General features: G+C 26.1%; 1 protein-coding gene across 4 annotated transcripts in view; it reads left to right on the forward strand.

Moving 5' to 3' along the window:
* GLS (glutaminase) overlaps window positions 1–23,340 on the forward strand; it is a 36,721-nt gene extending 13,381 nt beyond the window's left edge. The window contains exons 3-9 of one of the 4 annotated variants that reach the window (XM_075312099.1): window positions 11,232–11,261; window positions 15,129–15,368; window positions 15,442–15,699; window positions 16,164–16,279; window positions 18,016–18,296; window positions 18,366–19,112; window positions 21,099–23,340. In XM_075312099.1, the coding sequence (XP_075168214.1) occupies window positions 11,232–11,261; window positions 15,129–15,368; window positions 15,442–15,699; window positions 16,164–16,279; window positions 18,016–18,296; window positions 18,366–19,112; window positions 21,099–21,212 (1,786 nt within the window). In that variant the 3' untranslated portion in view covers window positions 21,213–23,340. Of the gene's footprint in view, window positions 1–7,393; window positions 7,863–11,231; window positions 11,262–12,209; window positions 12,383–15,128; window positions 15,369–15,441; window positions 15,700–16,163; window positions 16,280–18,015; window positions 18,297–18,365; window positions 19,113–21,098 lie in introns of those variants that run through there. The other 3 variants (XM_075312101.1, XM_075312102.1, XM_075312100.1) reach the window with 3 other exon arrangements.
* Window positions 23,341–26,119: the final 2,779 nt, after the last annotated feature.

A 26,119-nucleotide genomic window follows, 5' to 3' on the forward strand; every position in this document is an offset into this window, starting at 1 on the left:
TTAAACAATTTGGTTTCAATGACAAATTTATTTATTTATTTCCATTTATTTAAGCAATTCAAAATTTAACGAATTACAATGTACTACTCTCAAAACAAATGACTATATAGTATAAAAAAATTTTCCCGTTCACTTTTGCTCGTTATTTTTCATTATTAAAGGCTATAGCGTGTTGGATCGTCTTAGAATTTCATCCTAATCTAGAATAAGTAATATTTCATTTTTATATTTCGATATTTTATAAATGAAAGAGGATATAGAACATTCTAATATTACAGTTAAATATAGACTCTAATGTATAATCCTGAAAGTATGCAGTGATTTTTTTTTATAAAATTACTGATCCTAAAAATATGTAATAGTGTTATTATAAAATATAGCAGATAATTAATAACTGTTAAATTGTTAAACAAAACACATCGATTGTCTTCAATACTCTTACATGCAGAAGTGCTTATGTAAAATTACTGTATATATGAATATTATGCTTATCGAATTTTTTGTTGTTTTTCTTATAAACTTTTCGGAAAGGGTTGCCAAAATTTCTATGAAAGAAGACAAGTTTCTGTTCAGTTTTTTTTTTCAACAAAATATATGTTAATTGAAAATTATTTAACACCTTTAAATGAAAAGATTTAACCCCATATGCTATATATTCTTATAAATATCACTAAACTTTAAAACTGGATTTTATTTTTCGTAATAAATTCAAATAAATACGATCGGTTTCTTTTGCGGATAAAAAAAACTATAGTGAAAAATAAATTAATATTAAAAAAAATCAAATACAATATTCGTATATCCTTATAGAAATGAGTTCGAAAAGTCTTAATTTACTTGCCATGGCCAATGATTTCTGTGATCAAACTCTAAAATCGCCCCCAGTGCAAAGTGATCCTGGTATTCTACGTGATTTAGTGCAAGAGAAAATCGTGAATGATATGAAATTAATGACCAGTGAAGAATTAGATTCTATCTTAGAAAATTCTGAAGAGATTTTAATGAAACCCCAAGAGCAAATCGATTTAACACCAGATGAGGCCATTATCAATGAAATGGTTCAAGGTCTTTGCACCACCAAACAAAAGAGCACATTTGTGAAAATTATCGCCAAATACATCAGGTATGAAGCGTAGAAAGTCACGAACGTAGAAAATTAAAAAAACATAGAACAAGTCACAAATCACACAGCAACCGATAAAAGTTTACTTTTTTTTTTTAATAATTGAATGATACAATCAATTTCTAAGAGGGAATATTATCATTTAATTTGTGTTTATGTGGAAAAATTATCATCGCTTTCAAATAATCTGTAAATTATTAATAATAAAAAAATTATTCACATATGTAGGGAAAATCTTTATACAATATTTTGTTCCCCTGTTGGGATTTTATGGTTAGAGATTTGTCGTGCTGATTAGATAAAATCATGTCATATGCCGCAAAAATGTTTTACGATTGTTTAATTTATCTTTTATGTGTGTTTATTGAATCAGGTTTCTGTTATAAAACATTTAATTAAAATTTCTTTATAAGCTTCTAAAAGCCTTGCAAATATATGGGAGTCTATTCGGCGATCATATCTTATCGCCAAGTCTACCAAACATCATAAGGCAATAGACAATTCATTCATTGAAATTTTAAATAACGTGATGAAATTCTTTCTCTGAGATATAATGGTGATTTTTTGAGAGCTATAGATTTTTTTTTGACAAACATACTTTTCCTCCGTTGGTTAAGCTACACCTGTAGTCAATGAATGTTTTAAACTGAAATCAAAAAAATATTAAAAACAAAAAAACATAAAATTCACAAAAATCCTTGAAATCTTCATTTGATTCGTACGGTCCATATAATTTAACATTTAATGAGTATTTCATGCAAATGTTGACCGCGACTGGGCCTCAAATGGTCCAATCCATCCAATTTTGGCATACTCTCCAATATTTCTGGCGGTATTTCACGAACAAAATGTTTTCTTCCTATGTGTTAATTGAAGCGGGATTGTCTGTATCTTACGATGCGCATCATCCTTGGAGAAGTACTATCCAATAATGCTTCCCCATCAAAATATGACTTTTTCAGGTTTTGTATTGCCTTTGACTGATCTTCACTTCAAAATCGACAATCCTGCTTATTTACTTAACCATTGAGCCCAATATGAGCTTCGTCGCTGAAGCGTATGATGAACTTTCTGTACAGAGGACGCATTTTGAGAATAAAATTCTATAATTCGCAAAATTGGTTCGTTTATAAATTATAAACCAAACTGAAGATGTTTGACAGAGAAACAAAACACAAAACGTGCGTTAGCTATTTACACTAGATTTTTCAAAAAGGTAATAGCTACAAAATCACCCTTTACTATTGCAGAAAAAACGGAATTAATTAAAAAGTGGCAAAATATTACAAAAAGGTGTCATAAATATTGAAAAAGTCGGACATAAAGTTACACAACAAAAAATGGCATAAAGTATCAACGCTTGAGAAAAATATTATTTTCATTTAATGGAAAAAGTCTCCTTGAAATTGGTAACTCACGGTATAAGCTGATTTAATCACTTGAGAAAAAATTCTTTGCATACTTTCAGGCGCTACATGCCCCTTCTTGAAAATACGTGCGTCACCTGTCTAAACCAGTGTTTTCAAAAAGATAATAGGTAAAAAATTACCCTTTACTTATTGCAGAAAAAACGGAATTAATTAAAAAGTGGCACAATATGGCAAAAAGGTGTCATAAATATTGAAAAAGTCGGACATAAAGTGACACAAACAAAAAATGACACAAAAGTATCAACGCTTGGGAAAAAAATTATTTTCATTTAATAGAAAAATTTCCTTGAAATTGGTAACTCACGGTAATAAGTCGATTTAATCACTTGAGAAAAAATTCTTTGCATACTTTCAGGCGCTACATGCCCCTTCTTGAAAATAAATGCGTCACCTGTCTAAACCAGTGTTTTCAAAAAGATAATAGCTAAACAATTACCCCTTACTATTGCAGAAAAAATGAATTAATTAAAAAGTGGCACAATATGGCAAAAAGGTGTCATATATATGGAAAAAGTCGGACATAAAGTGACACAAAAGTATCAACGCTTGAGAAAAAAAATTATTTTCATTTAATAGAAAAAATTTCCTTGAAATTGGTAATTCACTGTAATAAGCTGATTTAATCACTTGAGAAAAAATTTCTTTGCATACTTTCAGGCGCTACATGAAAATACTATAATATAAAAAATGGGAAAATGCTCACAAATATAGTCTTTAACTCAATCATAGGGTTAACTATTATTTTAAGGTTCTGATTGCTTCCGTATTTTTAATGTGATTTGGTATAAAAGTTTAGAAATACTATTGCAGAAAAATCAAATTATATAGAAAGTAGCAGAACACGACAAAAAGGTGGCTCGAGCATGAAAAAACTATGACTTTTTAGTGGCACAATAAAAAATGGCACAAAAGTATCAACGCTTGGAAAAAGTGATAAATTTGATTTGGGATAAAATTTTAAAAAAGTGCAATTTTTCTTTATAAAGGAAAAACTATGAATCAAACGCATTCATATTCGTTTTATTTCATACAGATTTGAGAAATCTTTTTTTTTCAAATTATATCTTAATGAATCTAAATTTTTTTTGCTTTCATTTCATTGCAAATCTCCCCTTGAAATTTGTAACCCAGCGGAGTAACCAAATTTACAAAGTTTAAAAAAATAGTATTTGTATATTTTCAGCCGCTATATTTACCCCATGATATAGGTAGGGAAAAGTACTCAGATATAGTAGTATTGTTCGAGTTAACCCCATTATTTTATTAAAGGCTTTAATAACTTGCGTATTTGAATTGTGAATTGGGATAAAATTGCAGGAAAAAAAAGAAATTTATTAAAAAATGGCAGAAATATGAAAAAAATTATGATATTTAGTGGCATAATAAAAAAAATGGCACAAAAATATCAACGATTGAAAAAATTGTCTTATCATATATAGCCTACACAGAAAAAATTTTCACGATAATTTTTCCAATTAAAATCTTAATTGAGTTTTAAAAAATATTCAGTTAAAAGTTTAATTGATTCAACAATTTTTTTTTAATTGAAATAAAAATCAATCACACAAATTAATAGTATCAATTAATTTTTTAATTGGATCAATTAATTTTTAATTGACTGTCAATTAATTTTTTTTATTGATACTATCATTTCTATGATTGAAGACATTTCAATTAAAAAATTAATTGGATCAATTAATTTCGTGATTGAATCTGAAAAAAATTCTTTGTGTGTAGTTCCGATATTTGCATTAGTGAACTAATATTCCTAGTTTTTTTTTATAAAATTGTGAGGAGACAAGTATTCTATTAAGCACGGCTATTTGCTAGTTTAGGGTACACACACATTTTTTTCTGATTAAATCACGAAATTAATTGATCCCATTAATTTTTTAATTGAAATGTCTTCAATCACCAAAATGATAGTATCAATCACAGTTTTAATTGTGCATTAAAAAAATATTTGATAAAAAAATTAATTTGTTTGATTTGAATATTTCAATTAATTTTTTAATTGATTAAATTAAAAATTTAATTAAAAATTTAATTGATGTTGATTGTAAAACTCAATTAATTTCTTGAATTAAAAATGTGACTATTTTCAATTACTATTTTATATGAATTTGTGTTTTTAGTTTGATTAAAAATTGCTTAATTGATATAAATTTTTATTTAAAAATTAAAAAAAGACGGGGGTATAATAAGTTTGTCATGCCGTTTGTAACACATCGAATTATCGATTTCCGACTATATGAAGTATATATATTGAAATTTTGCACAAACTCGTCTTTTGTCTGTAGGCAGGTCAAGTTCGAAGTTTTGATATAGTCCCCATATAAACCGACCTCCCGATTTGGGGTCTTGGGCTTATAGAAATCGTAGTTTTTATCCAATTTGCCTGAAATTTTAAATCTAGAGGTATTTTATGACCATAAAGAGGTGTGCCAAAAATGGTGAGTATCGGTCCATGTTTTGGTATAGCCCCCATATAGACCGATCTCCCGATTTTACTTCTTGGGCTTATAGAAACCGTAGTTTTTATCCAATTTGCCTGAAATTGGAAATCTAGAGGTATTTTAGGACCATAGAGGTGTGCCAAAAATGTTGAGTATCGGTCCATGTTTTGGTATAGCCTCCATATAGACCGATCTCCCGATTTTACTTCTTGGGCTTATAGAAACCGTAGTTTTTATCCAATTTGCCTGAAATTGGAAATCTAGAGGTATTTTCGGGCCATAATGAGGTGTGCCGAAAACGGTGAGTATCGGTCCGTATTTTAGTATAACCCCCATAAGAACGATTTCCCGATTTAAATCCTTAGGTTTCTAGAAACCGTAGTTTTTATTTGATTTGCCTGAAATTGTAAATATTCTTGTATCGGATTAAGTTTTTATCGGTCCATTTGGTAATGCCTCCATATAGACCGATTTCTCTTCTTGAGAGTATAGAAGGCGCACTGATCATAAAAATTGCTTGAAACTCAATGTAAAATTTCCAGATTTTATTTCTCGGGGGAAAATCTACAGATTTAAGATTTCAAATCAAGACGTTATTTTATAATTTTCTTGCACACTTACAAGAGATGTTAATGATTCCTCTAAAACTCAAACAAAAATGGTTCTTATAAATCCAGAATCTGATATAGTCCTCATAGGTGAAATCTTTAAATTTATCCCCGTGAAGTGTACTGGTTGAACTGCTCTGCTTGATCTGTCCTCAAACCCTCTGAAATTTCAAAGGAAACCCTAATATTTGATTCATGGTGGTGGGTGTTTAAGATTCGGCTCGGCAGAACTTACTGCTGTATATACTTGTTTAAAGTGATTTCGTCTTCCGAGTTTGACCAAAAGGTTAATTGTATCAATTAATTTTTAATTAAAAATTTTCAATCATTGACTTAATTCATTGTTTTTTCTATCTTGATTAAAAATTTATCAATTAATTTATTAAATGAAAACAATTTCAACTGCAATCAAATTTTTAATTGATTTTTTTTCTGTGTATTATATAGTCGATGCCGCTTCACTTAAAGTTTTCCTAAAAAATACTTCAGCAGTAAGAGTTTAGTTGCGCTTTTTGGTATACAATAAAATAGGCAGTGCATCCATACTGCATGTATCGGTGGCAATAACGTAAACGGGTAATCAAATTTGTTTATGACCATTCGTTTACGTTATTGCAACCAATTCATGCAGTACTGGTGCATGATAGGTAGTGCTGTTTTCCTTCATACCAACACTGGGAAACGCAAGATTATAAATCACTTCTGAGCAATATTGCTATTGAAATTAGCAATTATTTCAGCGCTATGTAGAAGCTGCTCTAAATCGAGACATCGCCCACAAAAATCAGCTCTGATTCGGTTGTTTTGAAAGCAGCTAGTACTGCCTCTCTCCCTTAATATCCTGCTGAAATAGTGTTCCATTTTTTGCTGGGAAGGATCTGTGACGTTTTTTTCAAAATTTTATTTATTTGAATCTATAATCCACGATGTTCAAATCGTTACTGCTTATAATTCAAAGCTTCGATTGACCGTTGAATGAATGAATTTATTTCAAACAAAATATATTCATATATCATCTAATTATTAAAGGCATTTTTTCGAAATTTTTCAGTACTAAATTTCATTTGTTTTTTTTTTATTATAAAAAATAAATAAATATTTATTGTATTAAACTGCAATCTAATACAAAAGGTGGATGACTTTCATATTCCAAAAAAAGAAAATTAAAAAAGCTATAAAAAATATCAAACAAAACGAATATTTTAAATGTTATAGGCCTCTTTAAATTGAGTTCATAACAGCAAAATATTGTTCCAGATCTTTTTAGCAATTGGGTGGTAAATTAAAAGAACAAATCTACTAAATGTTATTGTGGCATGCCTGGGAAATTAGCACCTAGTTTTTTTTCTAAATGCTACAAAAAAAAGTACGATAGGAGGGATACATTTGATAGATATACATTTACTTACATATGTGTATGGTGTGTATGTATATTACAAATTAGTAATTAAATAAAAGGTTTTACTGCCTTTTAATAGACAAAATATAACAGCAACAATTTTTTGTATTGTTCACTCATACTCCTATAAAGATTTATTTTATCTAGAGATAAAAGTTGTGAAAATGCTTATTGATTTTTATTACCCCTTGATTATCTTTAGCACTTAGTAACTTACTACACGAAGAGAAAGAGCCAGCGGGGCAGATCCTAGGATAAATGAAAAACACAAAAACAAAACAAATCATAACATCACAAGGGTGAAACCTATGGGTTGCTCGAAAAACAAATGGCCAACAATGAATTATTGCTATAAATTGGCATATCATTGATATGGCAGACAACAGTCGTTAATATCGGTTGCAATTAAACACATCTCCAATATACTATTGGCCAAAATCTAATTGTCGCTGTAGTCTGTTTTGATTTAATATCGTTCTCAATTTTCTGTATGAGTGATTGATTGATCGAACGAACGAACCAACGGTCGACCGACTATTGTTACCCGCCTTTATTTCAAATTGTTTTCAATTAAAAAAAAAAAATATATAATAATAACCAAAAAAAATATATTTATTGTTCATTTGTTCGCGTTTTGATTTGATTTTAAGCAGCTATGGTATTAACCAATGAAATTGAACAATTGAAAAAAGAACAAGAAGAACTTGAAAATAAAACCGATATCTCTAAAGAGGATTATGAATTGGTTAATACGGAAACAGCCGCTGTCATTGAAGAGATCATAGAAGGCATCTCTTTGCAGGGTAGGCGTGGCACTTTAGTGCGTACCATATCCGCGGTTTTGAGGTAAACTTATTGTAAATATATGATGGGAATATTTGTTTATAATTAAAAATAACTTTATATAAGTTTATATTAAGTTAATTAAAAATGAATTTTTATTAATCTTAAAATAACTTGTGAGGAGTTCATGTGATCGTATGATTAATTTAAATTTAATAACGTCCCATGGGTTGTATAATTAATATGAATAGTGATATTAATACTACCACCGTAACGTACCGTAGGTGGTGTATTTAGAAGTGAGATGCAATAAAAAAAAAACGTTGAATTACCCAAGGCCCAAAGCCAGGTAGTTGAGTGTGTCACAACTTGAAAGTGGTGGTCATCACTGAAAGATATTTTATAATCGTCGATTTCTTGGGTGAATTGTTTCGAGTTTTCCCTGTCCAGTGGATCAATGACTGCCGCAAAATGACACAGATAAATGTTAAAAAAAATCGCCAATGCTTATGAGAACAGGTCAATTGTCGACCTTTGCAACTCTTCCCAAAAAAACTCCTCGCATTGCGCTTAGAAAGCGTCAACTGGGTTTTACATTCGCGGGTCACCTGGGCATCATCCATTAAAAGTAAATTTTGACAAAATTTTCTATAGAAATAAAATTTTGACAAAATTTTCTATAGAAATACAATTTTGACAAAATTTTCTATAGAAATAAAATTTTGACAAAATTTTCTATGAAATAAAATTTTGACAACATTTTTTTAAGAAATAAAATTTTGGCAAAATTTTCTAGAGAAATAAGTTTTTGACAAAATTTTCTAGAGAAATAAAATTTTGACAAAATTTTCTATAGAAATAAAATTTTAATGATTTTTATCTCATAAACTCGGCTGTAGGTCTATAAATTAAACTCGAAATTGTTGGTTTCTAGTTTCTTATTTTCCGATATTTCGGTTGACTTCGTCAGACCGTTTTCAAGGATTTTATCCTATTTTTACAAAATTTTCTATAGAAATAAAAATTTGACGACATTTTTTAAAGAAATAAAATTTTGACAACATTTTTTAAAGAAATAAAATTTTGACAAAATTTTCTAGAGAAATACATTTTTGACAAAATTTTCTAGAGAAATAAAATTTTGACAAAATTTTCTATAGAAATAAAATTTTCGAAAAAATTTCCTCTAGAAATTACATTTTGGCAAAATTTTCTATAGAAATAAAATTTTGAGAAAATTTTTTATAGAAATAAAATATTGACAACATTGTCCATAGGTATAAAATTTTGAGAAACATTTCTATAGAAATAAAATTTTGACAAAATTTTCTATAGACATAAAATTTGACAAAATTCGCTATAGAAATAAAATTTTGACAAAATTTTCTATAAAAATAAAATTTTGGCAACATTTTCTATAGAAATAAAATTTTGGCAAAATTTTCTATGGAAATAAAATTTTGACAAAATTTTCTATAGAAATAAAACTTTCGAAAAAATTTCCTCTAGAAATTACATTTTGGCAAAACTTTCTAAAGAAATAAAATTTTGACAAAATTTTCTAGAGAAATACAATTTTGACAAAATTTTCTGGTGAAATAAAATTTTGAGAAATAAAATGTTGACAAAACTCTCTAGAGAAATGAAATTGTGACAAAATTTTAAAGATAAATAAGATTTTGACAAAATTTTCAAGACAAATAAAATTTTGACAAAATTTTCTGAAGAAATACAAAACAGAATTCTGATTCAATCACGAAATTAATTGATCCAATTAATATTTTAATTGAAATGTCTTCAATCACAGAATTACTAGTATCAATTAAAAAATTAATTGAAAGTCAATTAAAAAATTAATTGATCCAATAAAAAAATTAATTGATATTATTAATTTTTGCGATTGATTTTTGTTTCAATTAAAAAATTTGTTGAATCAATTAAATCTTTAATTGATTATTTTTTTTTTTAATTCAATTATGACTTTAATTGGAAACATTTACGTGAACATTTTTTCTGTGTAAAATTTTGACAAAATTTCCTAGAGAAATAAAATTCTGAGCTGATGGCCTTAGCAGCCAATGCTACTTTTCCCTTTTCTTTTTATCATACATTTACTGTATGATTAAAATAAACAATAAATAAATAAATAAATAATAAAATTCTGACAAGATTTTCTATAGAAATAACATTTTGACAACATTTCTTAAAGAAATAAAATTTTGACAACATTTCTTAAAGAAATAAAATTTTGACAAAATTTTCTAGAGAAATAAAATTCTGGCAAAATTTTCTGGAGATATAAAATTTTCTATAGTAATAAAACGTTGACAAAACTCTCTAGAGTAATAAAATAGTGACATAATTTTTCTATAGAAATAAGATTTTGACTAAATTTTCAAGATAAATAAAATTTTGACAAAATTTTCTATAGAAATAAAATTTTGACAAAATTTTCTAGAGAAATGAAATTTTGACACAATTTTCTGGAGAAATAAAATTTGGACAAAATTTTCTAGGGAAATACAAAATTTTGAAAGAATTTTCTAGAGAAATAAAATTTTGACAACATTTTCTAAGAAATAAAATTTTGACAAAATTTTCTAAGAAATAAAATTTTGACAAAATTTTCGCAATATTTTTTTCAAATTTGGTAGATTTTTGTTAAAATTTTCTTCAAATTTTGGTAAAATATTTTTGGTTTGGATATAACTTAACATCCAATCGCTCGTAGATTACGCTGAGTGATTTACTGAGTGAAAAAGAAATAAGAACCGAATCACCGATTGATATTATTCTTCTGTCAGTGTTTTTAGAATCTACGGAATTTGCACAAGCCGGTTAGCCCACGTACTTACTATGTCCATCGGGCATAGTGGATATTCAAAAATGTATATTCTTCTAATTGAACCCGAATTAAATTGTTTGCTCAGTGGGTTGTATGATTGATGTGAATAGAGTTAATATTACTTATACCACGGACTGTACTCTCACAAGACCCTTTATAAAATAAACTATATTTATACTATATATCTGAAATGTTAATGTAAAAAATAGGTTGATAATATACTGGTTCAAACTATTTTTGAGCTCTCCATGTTTTGAAATTTTCTATACAACTGATTTCAGATTTGATATATTAAAATGGGCGACTTTGGACATAGTGGGTATTCTTAATTATATGAAACTTAAATAATTTGGCCACTGGGTTGTATAATTGATTTGAATAGAGTTAATATAACTTATACTACCGACTGTACTCTCACAAAATCCTTTATAAAACGAACTATATTTTATTCAATATTAAAGGGCTACGGTCAAAAGGTCTGAGAAAAATTTTTTATGAAATTTTACAAATACTTATAGCATACATAATATATTTCTTAATTTACACTTAGTTTAAAATAAGTTTGTTTTCTTTTTTGAAATCTAAAGTTTGCAGAAGCGTTGCTACACTATTAGACCGTGAGTAATGTTGATGTTAATTGAGTTCATTTGTATTATTTTTTTTCTTGTTACATATTTGTTTAGGAAAAACAATAAATATCAAATTAAATTTTTATTAAATACATTTTGTTTTGTTGACGTCAGGTTTTTTAAAGTACTACCATCAAATTTTCTTTGTTTGGAAATTTCTAATTATTAATTTGAACATTCTTTTGGAATGTTTTGTAAATATTGTATTATTTTATAAATATTTATTATCATTAATTAATGCTATATTTACATATTTATCACGAATACCATTAAATCAAAAACATTTGTTAAAATATAATTCTATCCATATTTATTTTCAATTAATTTGTTTATTATAATCAAGAGAGCAAAAAATATAGCGGTCCCCGAAAGTTTTTGTATGCAAAAAAAATATATATATATTAAATATAATTAATCATATTAAAATTAATATTATTAATTAGTTAATTAACCATCATTTTCGTGAGGCTTAGATAAGATTTTGGTAAGGATCCTTTAAACTCTACTTCAAAACTTCAGAAGCCAATTTTATAAATATAAAAAATTTTACCAAAAATTTTCATGGCTAAATTAAGACACTTCACAATTTTATTGATCACGACCCGACCTTTTGTCATTGTCGAAAAAGAAACACAACAATTCACCCTAAAAATCTTGTTGACCATTAATTCTTTTTTCTTCCAAAATTATTTTACAAAATAGATTTCTTCTTTTTCCCATGTCTAACAATCCAAATGTCATCATATCAATCAAAAGTAATCAAAATGTGTCTTATTTAGTCTCTATTGTATTGACAGGCTTTTTATTACCAAATTGTTCTCGACTATATAACAAATTGATTTTAATTGACCACTACAACAATTTTTGCAACTTCAAGTTTACGCATTGATGAAATGATGAAATTTCTTGCAGTCTTTAACGATAGTTAGTGGTGATCACTTGGTTGGAACGCAAAAAAAAAATTAAAAAGAAAAATTTTCTCGAAGGAATAACACAGTTATATTCTATTCCTGCTGTTTGTTTTGGATAATGTTACAGTCTGAAATATTTTATCGTGAATCAGTTATGGTGGAATATTTTTGTTTGAAATGTTTACCTATTGTAAATCGGTAATAAAAACGAGTATTAATGAACTAAAATTCTGTTATTGAATTAAAATACATAAATATATAAAAAGTCTTCACACATGGAACGCTTTTATGGTTTCCTGTTGTAGAAAGTGCCAGAAAATATTGTATTGCATTTATTCATCTATGTTAATTTCTTTGACTTATAAAATAAAACTAGACTTCTGCACACATGAAAATGATTTATAGTGTTTGAACTTATAATATCTGATATTACATATCCATATCGTAGTGGTATTCTATCAATTCGTTATTTTTATTAGAAACAAATTTATGAAAAAGTGCAGCAAGTAAGAAAAATAAAAAACGCCTCCATGAACTAAATACTTGAAATGTTGTTACGAACATCTATATCTTCTCGATGGATTGTTTGCAATATCACTTCAGTTATTACTTAGAACAATTATTATGAATTTACTACAGCAACTAAAAAATGTCTATGACGTTTATGGAAAGTGGAGACACGGGATATTTTTGCCGGCATATAATGCACACATTGAATATTTTAATATTTGCTAAAAGTATAATATATGAGATATCGTTACCTTATCACATATTTTTTGAATCAATTCTGTGGCTATTTGAAATTTGATTTTTCACCAAAGTCTGCACGTAAAAGAAGTCTCCAAAAATATTGAAAAATGCTTGTTTTATTAATACAGGAAAAAAAACTAAACACAAGTATTTTAGGCATTTAATATAAAATTGCTTGAAATAAAAAGTCTCCAAAAATATTGCACACATGATAATATATGCCAGAAAATATAGTATTGCATTTATTCATCTAATTTCTTTGACTTATAAAATAAAACTAGACTTCTGCACACATGAAAATGATTTATAGTGTTTGAATTTATAATATCTGATATTACATATTCATATCGTAGTGGTATTCTATCAATTCGTTATTTTTATTAGAAACAAATTTATGAAAAAGTGCAGCAAGTAAGAAAATTAAAAAACGCCTCCATTAACTAAGTACTTGAAATGTTGTTACGAACATCTATATCTTCTCGATGGATTGTTTTCAATATCACTTCAGTTATTACTTAGAACAATTATTATGAATTTACTACAGCAACTAAAAAATATCTACGACGTTCATGGAAAGAGGATACACGGGATATTTTTGTCGGAATATACTGCACACATTGAATATTTTAATATTTGCTAAAAGTATAATATATGAGATATCGTTACCTTATTACATATTTTTTGTATCAATTCTGTGGCTATTTTAAATTTGATTTTTCACCAAAGTCTACACGTAAAAGAAGTCTCCAAAATTTTTCCAAAAATGCGTGTTTTATTAATACAGGAAAAGAAACTGAACACAAATATTTTAGGCATTTAATAAAAAATTGCTTGACATAAATAGTCTCCAAAAATATGGCACACAAGATAATATTTTACTGTATAAGCAAGCATAATTTCTTCCTAAATAGCGTTTTGTAACACTTTTCCAATATCAATTAGTATAATATTTTAAGCAGTATTTTTAATATATAATATTAAATACATACAAATAAAGTTGTAAAAAATGTGGCAAGTCTCCAAAAAATTTGCACACATGATATTTGTTTACTGCTTAAGTTGCCAAAAATGCTTCTTAAATAGCGTTTTATAGCACTTTTCCAATATCAACTCGTATATTATTTTTAGCAGTATTTTTAATGATTGCTATTAAATGTATATATAAGTAAATTTGTAAATAGTCTCCAAAATCCTTGCTCACATGGAAACGAGTTAGTGTATTGTTTACAACTGAGATGAAATGGTTATTTCTTAATTCATCCAAAGAACATTTTGAATATATTTTGTTCTAAATTAAGGGTTACGCGGTGTAATTTAAATGTCCCGGCCATTGGTATCATTTTTTGTTTATTCTCATGTTTTAGAATTTGACTTTACGTTACGTTTTGATAAATTAAGAATACTTTTATAGTATCTTCAAAAGTCTCCACGGAAAATAAGTCTCCAGAAGTTTCAAAAATTTCATTTTTTAATACAGCATAAACTAACTACAAAGGTTTTTAGGCATTTACTATAAAATTTTAGGCATTTACTAAAAAATACAAAGTCTCCAAATGCACACATGGTAATATTTTACAGCATAGGTTGTCAAAAATAGTTGTTAAACAGCACTTCCTAATACATTCACAATATCAATTCGTATATTGTTTTAAGTAGTATTTTTAATTATTCACATTAAATACATATAAATTTCCAAAAAGTCTCCAAAGAAACTTGCACACATGAAAAATTGTAAATATGTGTAGAATCAGATAACAAAGTTATTTATAACATTTCTGTGGTTTCAAACTTCATTTTAAAAATATAATTTGTTCTAAATTGAGGGTTACGAGGGATAATTTAAATGTTTCTATTTTTGTAAGGCATTCGCATCATTTTTTGTTTATTCTCAAATCTAAAACTTGACTTTACGTTTCGTTAAATTAAGCTTATTTTTATAGAGTCCTGTTTATAGTTTGTTTTAGTTAACTTTTTAATAGGCATTGTATTAGACAATTATATAGATCCTTTTCTCCTAAAGATTGTAAACTGTGCTATTGTGAATTTGTCTTTTTTCCTAATTGTTTTTTTATTTAAATTTTACTACTAATTTTGAATTTGTGTTTTGTTTACTAGTTAAGCATGATTTTGATTAAGAGAATTTTGTATAAGCAAATCTTATTATAGTATGTGTGTTTCTCTTCCCCCCATTTAGTCACCGTGAGCAAGAGCAACGCAATGCCGAAGATGTTCTCTTTGATATGTTCTACAATGAGGAGACGGGTCTTATTTCCATGGGTAAATTCTTGGCAGCTCTTAAGACTACCGGCATAAGGCGCAGCGATCCTCGAGTCAAAGAGCTTATGGATAATCTGAAAAAGGTCCATAAATTGAATAATTATGAAACTGGATCATCACCTGAGACACAAAATCTCAATCGTGAGACATTTAAGGCGTAAGTATATAGAAATTTAATTTAATTTTAATTTTCTAAAAAAATAAATAAAATGTCTTTCGTTTTTTTCTAGTGTGGTGGCTCAAAACATTGTTTTGATAGCCAAGGCATTCCGCCAACAATTTGTTATACCTGATTTTGTGGGTTTCGTCAAGGATGTTGAGGAAATCTATTGGAAATGTAAAAGCAATACCGATGGCAAAGTAGCCGATTATATACCCCAATTATCGCGATATAATCCCGATCTATGGGGTGTCAGTATTTGTACCATAGATGGCCAACGTTATTCCATAGGTGATGTTGAAGAACCATTTACTCTACAAAGTTGCAGGTAATTATGAAAATTCTATGACTTATTTTCCACAAAAAAAAAAATTCATAACTGGTTTTTTGACAAAGCAAAAAGGTTTGTTTTTTTGGGCTTGCTTGAAGTGTTCCAAGTCAAGTCCTTTTAACATTCTAAGCATTTAAAATTAATGAGAATTATTGCAGTTATACATGGTATATTGTGTTAAAGAGCAATGAACATTGCAGAAAAAAAATCATCCAAGAACAAAATCTTTTTTATAGGATTTTGAAATTCTCTCTGCATGTTTATTTGTCCGCTTGGTGTATGAGATCCCAAAAAAAAGAACCACATACACAAAAACACTGTACGATGCTTAAAGGTATCATTCATAAATTCATATTTAATGCCTTAGTTATAGTTATTCACATTGAGAATTAAGGTCTGTTATTTGAAATTAATTTTAAAATAAATTTTATTTTTATTTTTCCCCCCACCTGGTGAAATAGTAAACCATTGACATATGCCATTGCCTTGGAAAAGTTGGGAGCCAGTGTGGTACATTCGTATGTGGGTCAAGAGCCAAGTGGAAGAAATTTCAATGAATTGGTGCTGGATCATAATAGTAAGTTTTTACACAGTAAAAAATATCACCAAAATATTTCCAATTAAAAAGTTGATTGAAGTGGAAAATTTACAATTAAAAAAAAAAAATAATTGATGCAATGAATTTTTTATTCAGATTAAAAAAAAAATTTACAATTAAAAAAAAAAAATAATTGATGCAATGAATTTTTTATTCCGATTAAACGAAATAATTGTGACATTTTTAATTAAAATCTTAATTAACCCAATCAACTTTTTAATTAAATAGAAATAATATTTCACATTTAAAAAATAATTGAAAATTTTATTCGGAAAAAAATTAGTTTTAAAGAAAAATCCAATTATGTAAATTTATAATCGGAAAATTTATGAAAATGTATAAACTCTTGTAAAATTACAAGAAAATTATTTCATCTAAAAAAAAAAAAATAATAATTTCTAAATAAATAAAAAATAATACAATAAATAATTGATTGCCTCAATAAAAAAACTAATTGAGTTTTTGAAGAAAATCAATTAAATTTTTAATTGAACCAAATAAAAAAATTATTTAAAAGTGTTTCATTTGTTAATCAATTATATTTTAATTTCTAATTAATTTTGTGATGACGAAATTTCAATTAAAAATTTAATTGGATCAATTAATTTCGTGATTGGATCAGAAAAAAATTTTTGTGTGTATATAAAATCTTCATTTTTTCAAAAATTTTATTATTTTCGTGATTGACGAAATTTCAATTAAAAATTTATTTGAATCAATTAACTTCGTGATTGGATCAGAAAAAAAATTTCTGTGTATATAAAATCTTCATTTTTGTAAAATGTTCATTTTTTAACAAAATTTTATCATTTTTAATTAAAAATTTAATTAGATCAATTAGTTTCATAATTGGATCAGAAAAAAATCTGTGTATATAAAATCTTCATTTTTAAAAAAGAAATTATCATTTTCGTGATTGACGAAATTTCAATTAAAAATTTGATTGAATCAATTAATTTCGTGATTGGATCAGAAAAAAAATTTTTTCTGTGTAGATAAAATCTTAATTTTTTAAAAAATGTGACTGAAGAAATTTTAATTAAAAATTTAATTGGACAATTAATTTCGTGATTGGATCAGAAAAAAAATTTGTGTGTATAGAAAATCTTCATTTTTTTAAAAATTTTATCATTTTCGTGATTGATGAAATTTCAATTAAAAATTTAAGTGAATCAATTAACTTCGTGATTGGATTAGAAAAAAAATGTCCGTGTACATAAAATCTTCATTTTTGTAAAATTTTAATTTTTTAACGAAATTTTATCATTTTCGTGATTGACGAAATTTTAATTAAAAATTTAATTAGATCAATTAGTTTCATGATTGGATCAAAAAAAAAAAATCTGTGTATATAAAATCTTAATTAAAAAAAAAATATATATATATATATAAAAATATATAAAAATTTAATTGAATCAATTAATTTCGTGATTGGGTCAGAAAAAAAAATTCTGTATACCTTCATTTTTGTAAAATTTTCATTAAAAAAAATATCATTTTTGTGATTGACGAAATTTCAATTAAAAATTTCATTGAATCATTTAATTTTGTGATTGGATCAGAAAAATTTCTGTGTATATAAAATCTTAAGTTTTGTAAATTTTTCATTTTTTTAAATTTAATTCAGTTGAAATTAATTTATTTTCAATTAAAATTTAATTTAAACTCCCCCTTTGCTATAATTCGATAGTAAATGCTTTAAATTCTCATTTTAGATAAACCCCATAATCCTATGATCAATGCTGGGGCCATATTAACCTGCTCCATTCTTCATGGTCTGATCAAACCTGAGATGACGGCAGCCGAGAAATTTGATTATGTGATGACTTGGTTCAAACGTTTGTCTGGTGGTGAAAATATTGGTTTTAATAATGCTGTTTTCCTATCGGAACGTGAGGCAGCTGATCGTAATTATGCCTTGGGCTTTTATATGCGTGAGAATAAATGCTATCCGAAACGTACAAATCTCAAGGAGGTCATGGACTTTTACTTCCAGGTAAGGAAATAAAGAGAAATTAAAAGAGAATATACGATTTTTACGCTCTCTCTCTCTCTTTCGTTTTAGTGCTGTTCCATGGAGACCACTTGTGAGGCCATGTCTGTCATAGCTGCCACTTTGGCAAATGGTGGCATTTGTCCCACCACCGAAGAGAAAATCTTTCGACCCGAAGTAGTTCGTGATGTTTTGTCAATTATGCATTCGTGTGGTACTTACGATTATTCCGGCCAATTTGCTTTTAAAGTTGGTCTACCCGCCAAATCCGGTGTTAGTGGTGGCATGATGTTGGTTATTCCCAATGTCATGGGTATCTTTGCTTGGTCTCCACCCCTCGATCAATTGGGCAATACTGTCCGTGGTGTCCAGTTCTGTGAAGAATTGGTGAATGTCTTCAATTTCCATCGTTATGATAATTTAAAGCATGCCACCAATAAAAAGGATCCCCGTAAACATCGTTATGAGACCAAAGGATTATCTATAGTGAATTTACTTTTTTCGGCTGCTAGTGGTGATGTTACGGCCCTTCGTAGACATCGTCTGTCGGGTATGGATATCACATTGGCCGATTATGATGGTCGTACTGCTTTGCATTTGGCTGCATCTGAAGGCCATTTGGATTGTGTCCGGTTTCTATTGGAGCAATGTCATGTACCCCATAATCCCAAAGATCGTTGGGGTAATTTGCCCATTGATGAGGCTGAGAATTTTGGCCATCACAATATAGTGGCATTTTTGAAGCAGTGGGCTGAAAAATCTGATAACAGTGAGGATGTTAAGACAGAGGCTGTGGTCAAGAATACCGAAGCAGATGAGGTAAGTGGGAGATTGAAAAAACTTGCTATAGACTAGGGATCATGGTTGCCACTCGAGCCACATTACAAAAATACCAAAAACTATCATATAAACAATCTTTTGTCGCAGTGTTTTATCAAATTTTTGTGGTTAAAAGTTTTGTCAAAATTTTATTTCTATAGAAAATTTTGTCAAAATTTTCTATAGAAAAATGTTGTAAAAATTTATTTATTTTTATAAAAAAAATTTTCTAAAAAAATAATTTCTATAAAAATTTTCTCAAAATTTTATTTCTATAGAAAATATTGTACAAATTTTGCCAAAATGTACTTTCAAGAGAATTTTTTTTCGAAATTTTTATTTCTATAGAAATTTTTTTCAAAATTTTTATTTCTATAGAAAATTTTGTCAAAATTTTATTTCTATAGAAAATTTTGTCAAAATTTTATTTCTATAGAAAATTTTGTCAAAATTTTATTTCTATAGAGAAATTTGTCAAAATTTTATTTCTATAGAAAATTTTGTCAAAATTTTATTTCTACAGAAAATTTTGTCAAAATTTTATTTCTATAGAAAATTTTGTCAAAATTTTATTTCTATAGAGAAATTTGTCAAATTTTATTTCTATAGAAAATTTTGTCAAAATTTTATTTCTATAGAAAATTTTGTCAAAATTTTATTTCTATAGGAAATTTTGTGAAAATTTTATTTCTATAGAAAATTTGTCAAATTTTGCCAAAATGTACTTTTAAGAGAATTTTTTTTCGAAATTTTTATTTCTATAGAAATTTTTTTTCAAAATTTTTATTTCTATAGAAAATTTTGTCAAAATTTTATTTCTATAGAAAATTTTGTCAAAATTTTATTTCTATAGAAAATTTTATCAAAATTTTATTTCTATAAAAATTTTGCCAAAATTTTATTTCTATAAAAATTTTGTCAAAATTTTATTTCTATAGAAAATTTTGTCAAAATTTTATTTCTATAGAAAATTTTCTCAAAATTGTATTTCTATAGAAAATGTTCTCACAATTTTATTTCTATAATTTTTTTTAAAAATTTTATATTTTATTTATTTCTATTAATTTTTTCACCTTTTTATATCTATAGAAAATTTTGTCAAAATTTTGTTTCTATAGAAATTTTTCTCAAAATTTTATTTCTATAGAAAATTTTGACAAAAATTTATTTCTATAGAAAATTTTGTCAACATTTTATTTCTATAGAAAATTTTGTTAAAATTTTATTTCTGTAGAAATTTTTCTCAAAATTTTATTTCTATAGAAGAGTTTTCCAAACTTAGTTGGTGAGGAATATTGTGCAAAATCTACCAAAACATCAAGAATTTTACCAATTTACCAAACAATAAAAAAATCTACCATTTTTGGTAGAATTCTTCTACCAACTGACTTTAAAGTCGACTCTTTTTGAATTTTTTGAAAATCGAATCAAATCCATTAATAAACATTTTATGTTGTCAAAAGTCCACTTTTCAAAATTTTGAAAAAATGGAAAACTCGACTTTTTGATTCCCATTGCAATTTATACTAAGTCACAACTTTTATACGTCCATCCAAAGATTTTGAACTTTCTTTATGGATTTTGGTATTGATTCCGAGCCAAAGAGGCAGCTTCTTTAAAATAAGGACATTTTTAGGGAGCTATATACCTTTAAATGTGGGCTCTATAAAATTAAAATTGGGACAAAGATCTCATTTATCATATCAAAAATAAACCAAAGATTCAAAATCCTCAAAATAAATATTCGCCATATAAGAAGCTTTTTTATTTTATCTTTGCCTTTATCGTTAGCTGTTTATCTCTATTTTAAAGAAATTTATACTTAATATTGTGTAAATTGCGTGTTCTAAACTTAAAGTTGCATAATATTTCAAATTAGGTCAACATTTTGTCAGTGTAATACATAAACCGATCTTTCGGTTTGAATATCTAATTTAGCGCTGTTATACTTATTCTAATCCATGTTATTTCTTGTCCAATTTTTAGGAACTCATCACACCCGAATTGCGCACCGGCTATGATCGTAGTACAACTGCAAGTCCCATGCCATCAGATTCAAGCTCCAGTGGTCCCGATGATCACAGCCGTCCTGGTCTCTAAAACACTCAATAGCGAAATCCAAAGTAGCGTATAATGGAATCTCTTACTATCATTATTATTGTTTTTTTAAGGTAGTTATCATATCAAAATATGTATACATCATTAGTTATAAATTTTGATTATTTTTTTAATTCCACTCGATTAATTAGCTACTAGGCTTGTAAAAGTTTTAGTTTCTAAACTCGAATTCTAAAAGAGGCATTTTAGTTAGTAGAATAATAGAATGAAATGAATATCGCACAAAAAAAAAAACTCCATTAGACAGACAACTTCCATTAATAACTGAATAATTAATAGACTTTTAAAGGCGGAAATTTGATGCAATTATTGTGGTGACTAGAGTGGTACTGTGTTATATTGATTACCAATGACTACAATGGTGATTTTAATTGGATGAGGGAAATATAATGAGAGAGAGACAGAGAACGAGAGTGATCAATAAGATGAGCAGAAACGAAGAGCACTGTGGTAGATTACCAATGACTACAATGGTGATTTTTAATGGGATTGAGGTAAATATAGTGAGAGAGAGAGATCAATGAGATGAGAAGAAACCAAGAGTTCTTTTTACATGAGATTCCGAATTAAAAAGAATTTTGATTCCAGAGCATCATTTGTTCGAATTTGTAAAACAAGAAATTATAGAAAATACAAAAATTATAATTTTCGTCAAAATATATTCAAAATAATTTATATAAAGTGAAATAATTGATTTTTGAGATTACAGGTTCAGATTATTTACTGAATTTTGCCAAAATTAAATTAAAAAACCTTGAATCAAAATAATTTTAACTAAATTAAGTAAAGATGGAAAAAATATTACATTCTTTTTGAAAATTCACTTGATTATTATTAAAAAACTTTTTCGATTATTTTCATAATTATAAATTTATGGCCATATGCAAAATAATTTATTGACAGTTTATCGAAGGAATTTATATGGTAAAAGTAGGCTAGAAGTTTTCTTTAACTTTTTTGCATATGAGGGTTAGAGTTTAACTTGCTTAAAAACACCTTTTTCGGTTATGTTCCTTATTATAAACTTTTAATTTAAAGGTTTGATAAAAACATGTGTGATCTTTTTGTCGTTTCTCTCTTTGTGTATAATCTCTCCTTATATTAAAATCATCAAAACGTAGTTTGGATTCCCATACATTTCCAATAACCGCCTCTTGCCGATTTTAAAAAAGTTTTAAGTTTTATTCAAATTCCATAGAAATTTAGTTAAATATATAGAAACAAAAACAAAAGTAAACAAATATACCATGAAACTAAATGCAACTATTACTCTGACAATAATAAGTAATAATAATAATAATAATATTTGTGTAACTTAATGAATTACCTATGAATCATATAATTATAAATACATAGATTTGTAATTCTAAAGACAAGTGAATGTACTTAAATTGTGTTTTTCTTATAAGTTCAAATATTCTCATTTCATCAGTTACAAAAATCGAAATTCAAGGCCTTTTGTGAATATTGAAAAAAACAAAATGCTTTTATTTTTTTAATTTTAATATTCTGTGATTACATCGAAATCGAGGTTTGTCTTTTCCCCCCAAGAAAAAACCCACCATCATTTTGTTATATATAATTTTAATTAGTTTATCTACGCGTTATTATCATTAAAATTAAAATGTTATATTTAATTAAATATTCATTAGTTGATCATTTTAGTAGTATTATCATTAAAGGTTCCTTTGTACTAAGAGTATTCATCATCCTAACGAAGAACAATTTGTTTAAATTAATAAAAATCATTAAATATATATTCGTACATCTATTGATACTTATGTACTTAGAATTGCGGGTTTTAAGAGTTACCTGAATTCGATTTTGTAGAAAACTTATATAGTATGTATGTATTAAGAAATCAGATCATTATTTATATATGCTTGTACCCTTCAAACATTTATGTAGATTATCTTCATAAATATTTTAATTATATATTTTCCTTTAGCCTATATACATAGGTTTATAAGTATACAAAATTAAAGAAAAAAAGAATCTATGTATATCTTATGAAAATTTAATGTGTTATATGGAAATAAAGTTGAAGCAAACGATTGTAATGAATGATTTATCCTATTGAACATTCTTGCACCGATTGAACTGAAAATTACTTTTGCATTTTTGTATATTAAGAGGTTAGTATTTGAAAAAATAAGCTTTATTTAAAAGACAAAATGGATACAAGAATTTTATATTTGTACAAATAATGAACAATGTTAACGGGAAGAAAACTGTCTCGAATTACCATACTAACGGCCATTTTCATGTAGCTCCGTTAGGCTTTAACTGTCAGTTAACAGAAAGTAAATTACAAATATCTTTTCTCCAGTTAACTTTAACTGATAAATTTCTAGCAGTTAAGCTCCTAACTGGCATATAGAATGTATAGGCAAGATGCCAGATATGTCCATAGATCGGTTTAAAAATTAGTTAGCTAACGTAGCACTAACGGAGCCTCATGAAAATGGGGGTAAGACTTGTTTGTTTCATAACTTAAAAAAGAGAAAAAAATATTTTGTCAAAATTCTATTGCCAAAATGTAATTTCTAGAAGATTTTTTTTCGAAAATTTTATTTCTATAGAAAATTTTGTCAAAATTTTATTTATATAAAAGTTTTGTCAAAATTTTATTTCTATAGAAAATTTTGTCAATATTTAATTTTATAGAAAATGTTGTCAAAATTTTATTTCTATAGAAAATTTTGTCAAAATGTTATTATTATAGAAATTTTTGTCAAAATTTATTTCTATAGAAAATTTGGTCAATATTATATTTATATAAATAATTTTGTCCAAATGTTATTTCTATAAACAATTTTGTCAAAATGTTATTTCTATAGAAAAATTTTATTTCTATAGAAAATTTTGTCAAAATTTTACTTCCATAGAAAATTTTGATAAAATTTTATTTTTATGGAAAATTTTATCAAAATTTCATTTCTATCGAAATTTTGTTAAAATTTTATTTCTATAGAAAAATTTTTCAATTTTGTCAAAATTTTATTTCTTTAGAAAGTTTTACCAAAATGTAATTTCTAGAGGAAATTTTTTCGAAAATTTTATTCCTATAGAAAATTTTGTCAAAATTTTATTTATATGGAAAGTTTTGTCAAAATTTAGAAATTATATAGAAAATTTTGTCAATATTTTATTTTTATAGAAAATTTTGTTAAAAATTTATTTCTATAGAAAATGTTGTCAAAATTTTATTTCTATAGAAGTAAAATTTTCTCAAAATTTTATTTCTATAGAAAATTTTGCCAAAATGTAATTTCTAGAGGATTTTTTTTCGAAAATTCTATTTATAAAGAAAGTTTTGTCAAAATTTTATTTCTATAGAAAATTTTGTCAACATTTTATTGTTATAGAAAATTTTGTCAACATTTTATTGTTATAGAAAATTTTGACAAAATTTTATTTTTATAGAAAATTTTGTCAAAATTTTATTTCAATAGCGAATTTTGTCAAAATTTTATTTATATAGAAAATTTTGTCAAAATTTTATTTCTATAGAAAATTTTGTCAAAATTTTATTTCTATAGAAAATTTTGTCAAAATTTTATTTCTATAGAAATTTTTCTCAAAATTTTATACCTATAGAAAATGTTATCAATTTTTTATTTCTATAAAATATTTTCTCAAAACTTTATTTCTATAGAAAATTTTGCCAAAATGTAATTTCTATAGAAAATTTTGCCAAAATGTAATTTCTAGAGGAAATTTTTTCGAAAATTTTATTTCTATAGAAATTTTTCTCAAAATTGTATACCTATAGAAAATGTTGTCAATTTTTTATTTCTATAAAATATTTTCTCAAAACTTTATTTCTATAGAAAATTTTGCCAAAATTTTATTTCTATAGAAAATTTTGCCAAAATGTAATTTCTAGAGGAAATTTTTTCGAAAATTTTATTTATATAGAAAGTTTTGTTAAAATTTTATTTCTATAGAAAATTTTGTCAAAATTTTATTTTTATAGAAAATTTTGTTAAAATTTTATTTCCATAGAAAATTTTGCCAATTTTTTTTTTCTATTTTGTCAAAATTTTATTTCTGTAGCGAATTTTGTCAAAATTTTGTCAACATTTTATTTCTATATAAAATTTTGTCAACATTTTATTTCTATAGAAAATTTTATCAAAATTTCATTTCTATAGAAAATTTTATCAAAATTTCATTTCTATAGAAAATGTGGTCAAAATTTTATTTCTATAGAAAATTTTGTCAAAATTTTATTTCTATAGACAATTTAGTCAACATTTTAGTTCTATAGAAAATTTTGTCTACATTTTATTACTATAGAAAATATTGTCAAAATTTTATTTCTATAGAAAATTTTGTCAAAATTTTATTTCTATAGAAAATGTTGTCTAAAATTGATTTCTATAGAAAATTTTGTCAAAATTTTATTTCTATAGAAAATTTTGTCAACATTTTATTTCTATATAAAATTTTGGCAACATTTTATTTCTATAGAAAATTTTGTCAACATTTTATTTCTATATAAAATTTTGTCAACACTTTATTTCTATAGAAAATTTTATCAAAACTTCATTTCTATATAAAATTTTGTCAACATTTTATTTCGAAAGAAAATTTTGTCTACATTTTATTACTATAGAAAATTTTGTCAAAATTTTATTTCTATAGAAAAATTTTATTTCTACAGAAAATTTTGTCAAAATTTTATTTCTATAGAAAATTTTGTCAAAATTTTTACTTCTTGAGGAAATTTGAGACGTACTTCTTAGTTGGGCAGGATTATTTAGCCAAATATACCAAAACATCAAGTTTTGTAGCAATCTACCAACTGTGGCAACCGTGCACACAGCTCCCACACGGACGAAAAAGAATCTTTTTCATATGCTTGGGTGTAAAAATTATATGTT

Source organism: Haematobia irritans, chromosome 5 (assembly GCF_050003625.1).
Source record: "Haematobia irritans isolate KBUSLIRL chromosome 5, ASM5000362v1, whole genome shotgun sequence".
Taxonomy (NCBI): Eukaryota; Metazoa; Arthropoda; class Insecta; order Diptera; family Muscidae; genus Haematobia; species Haematobia irritans.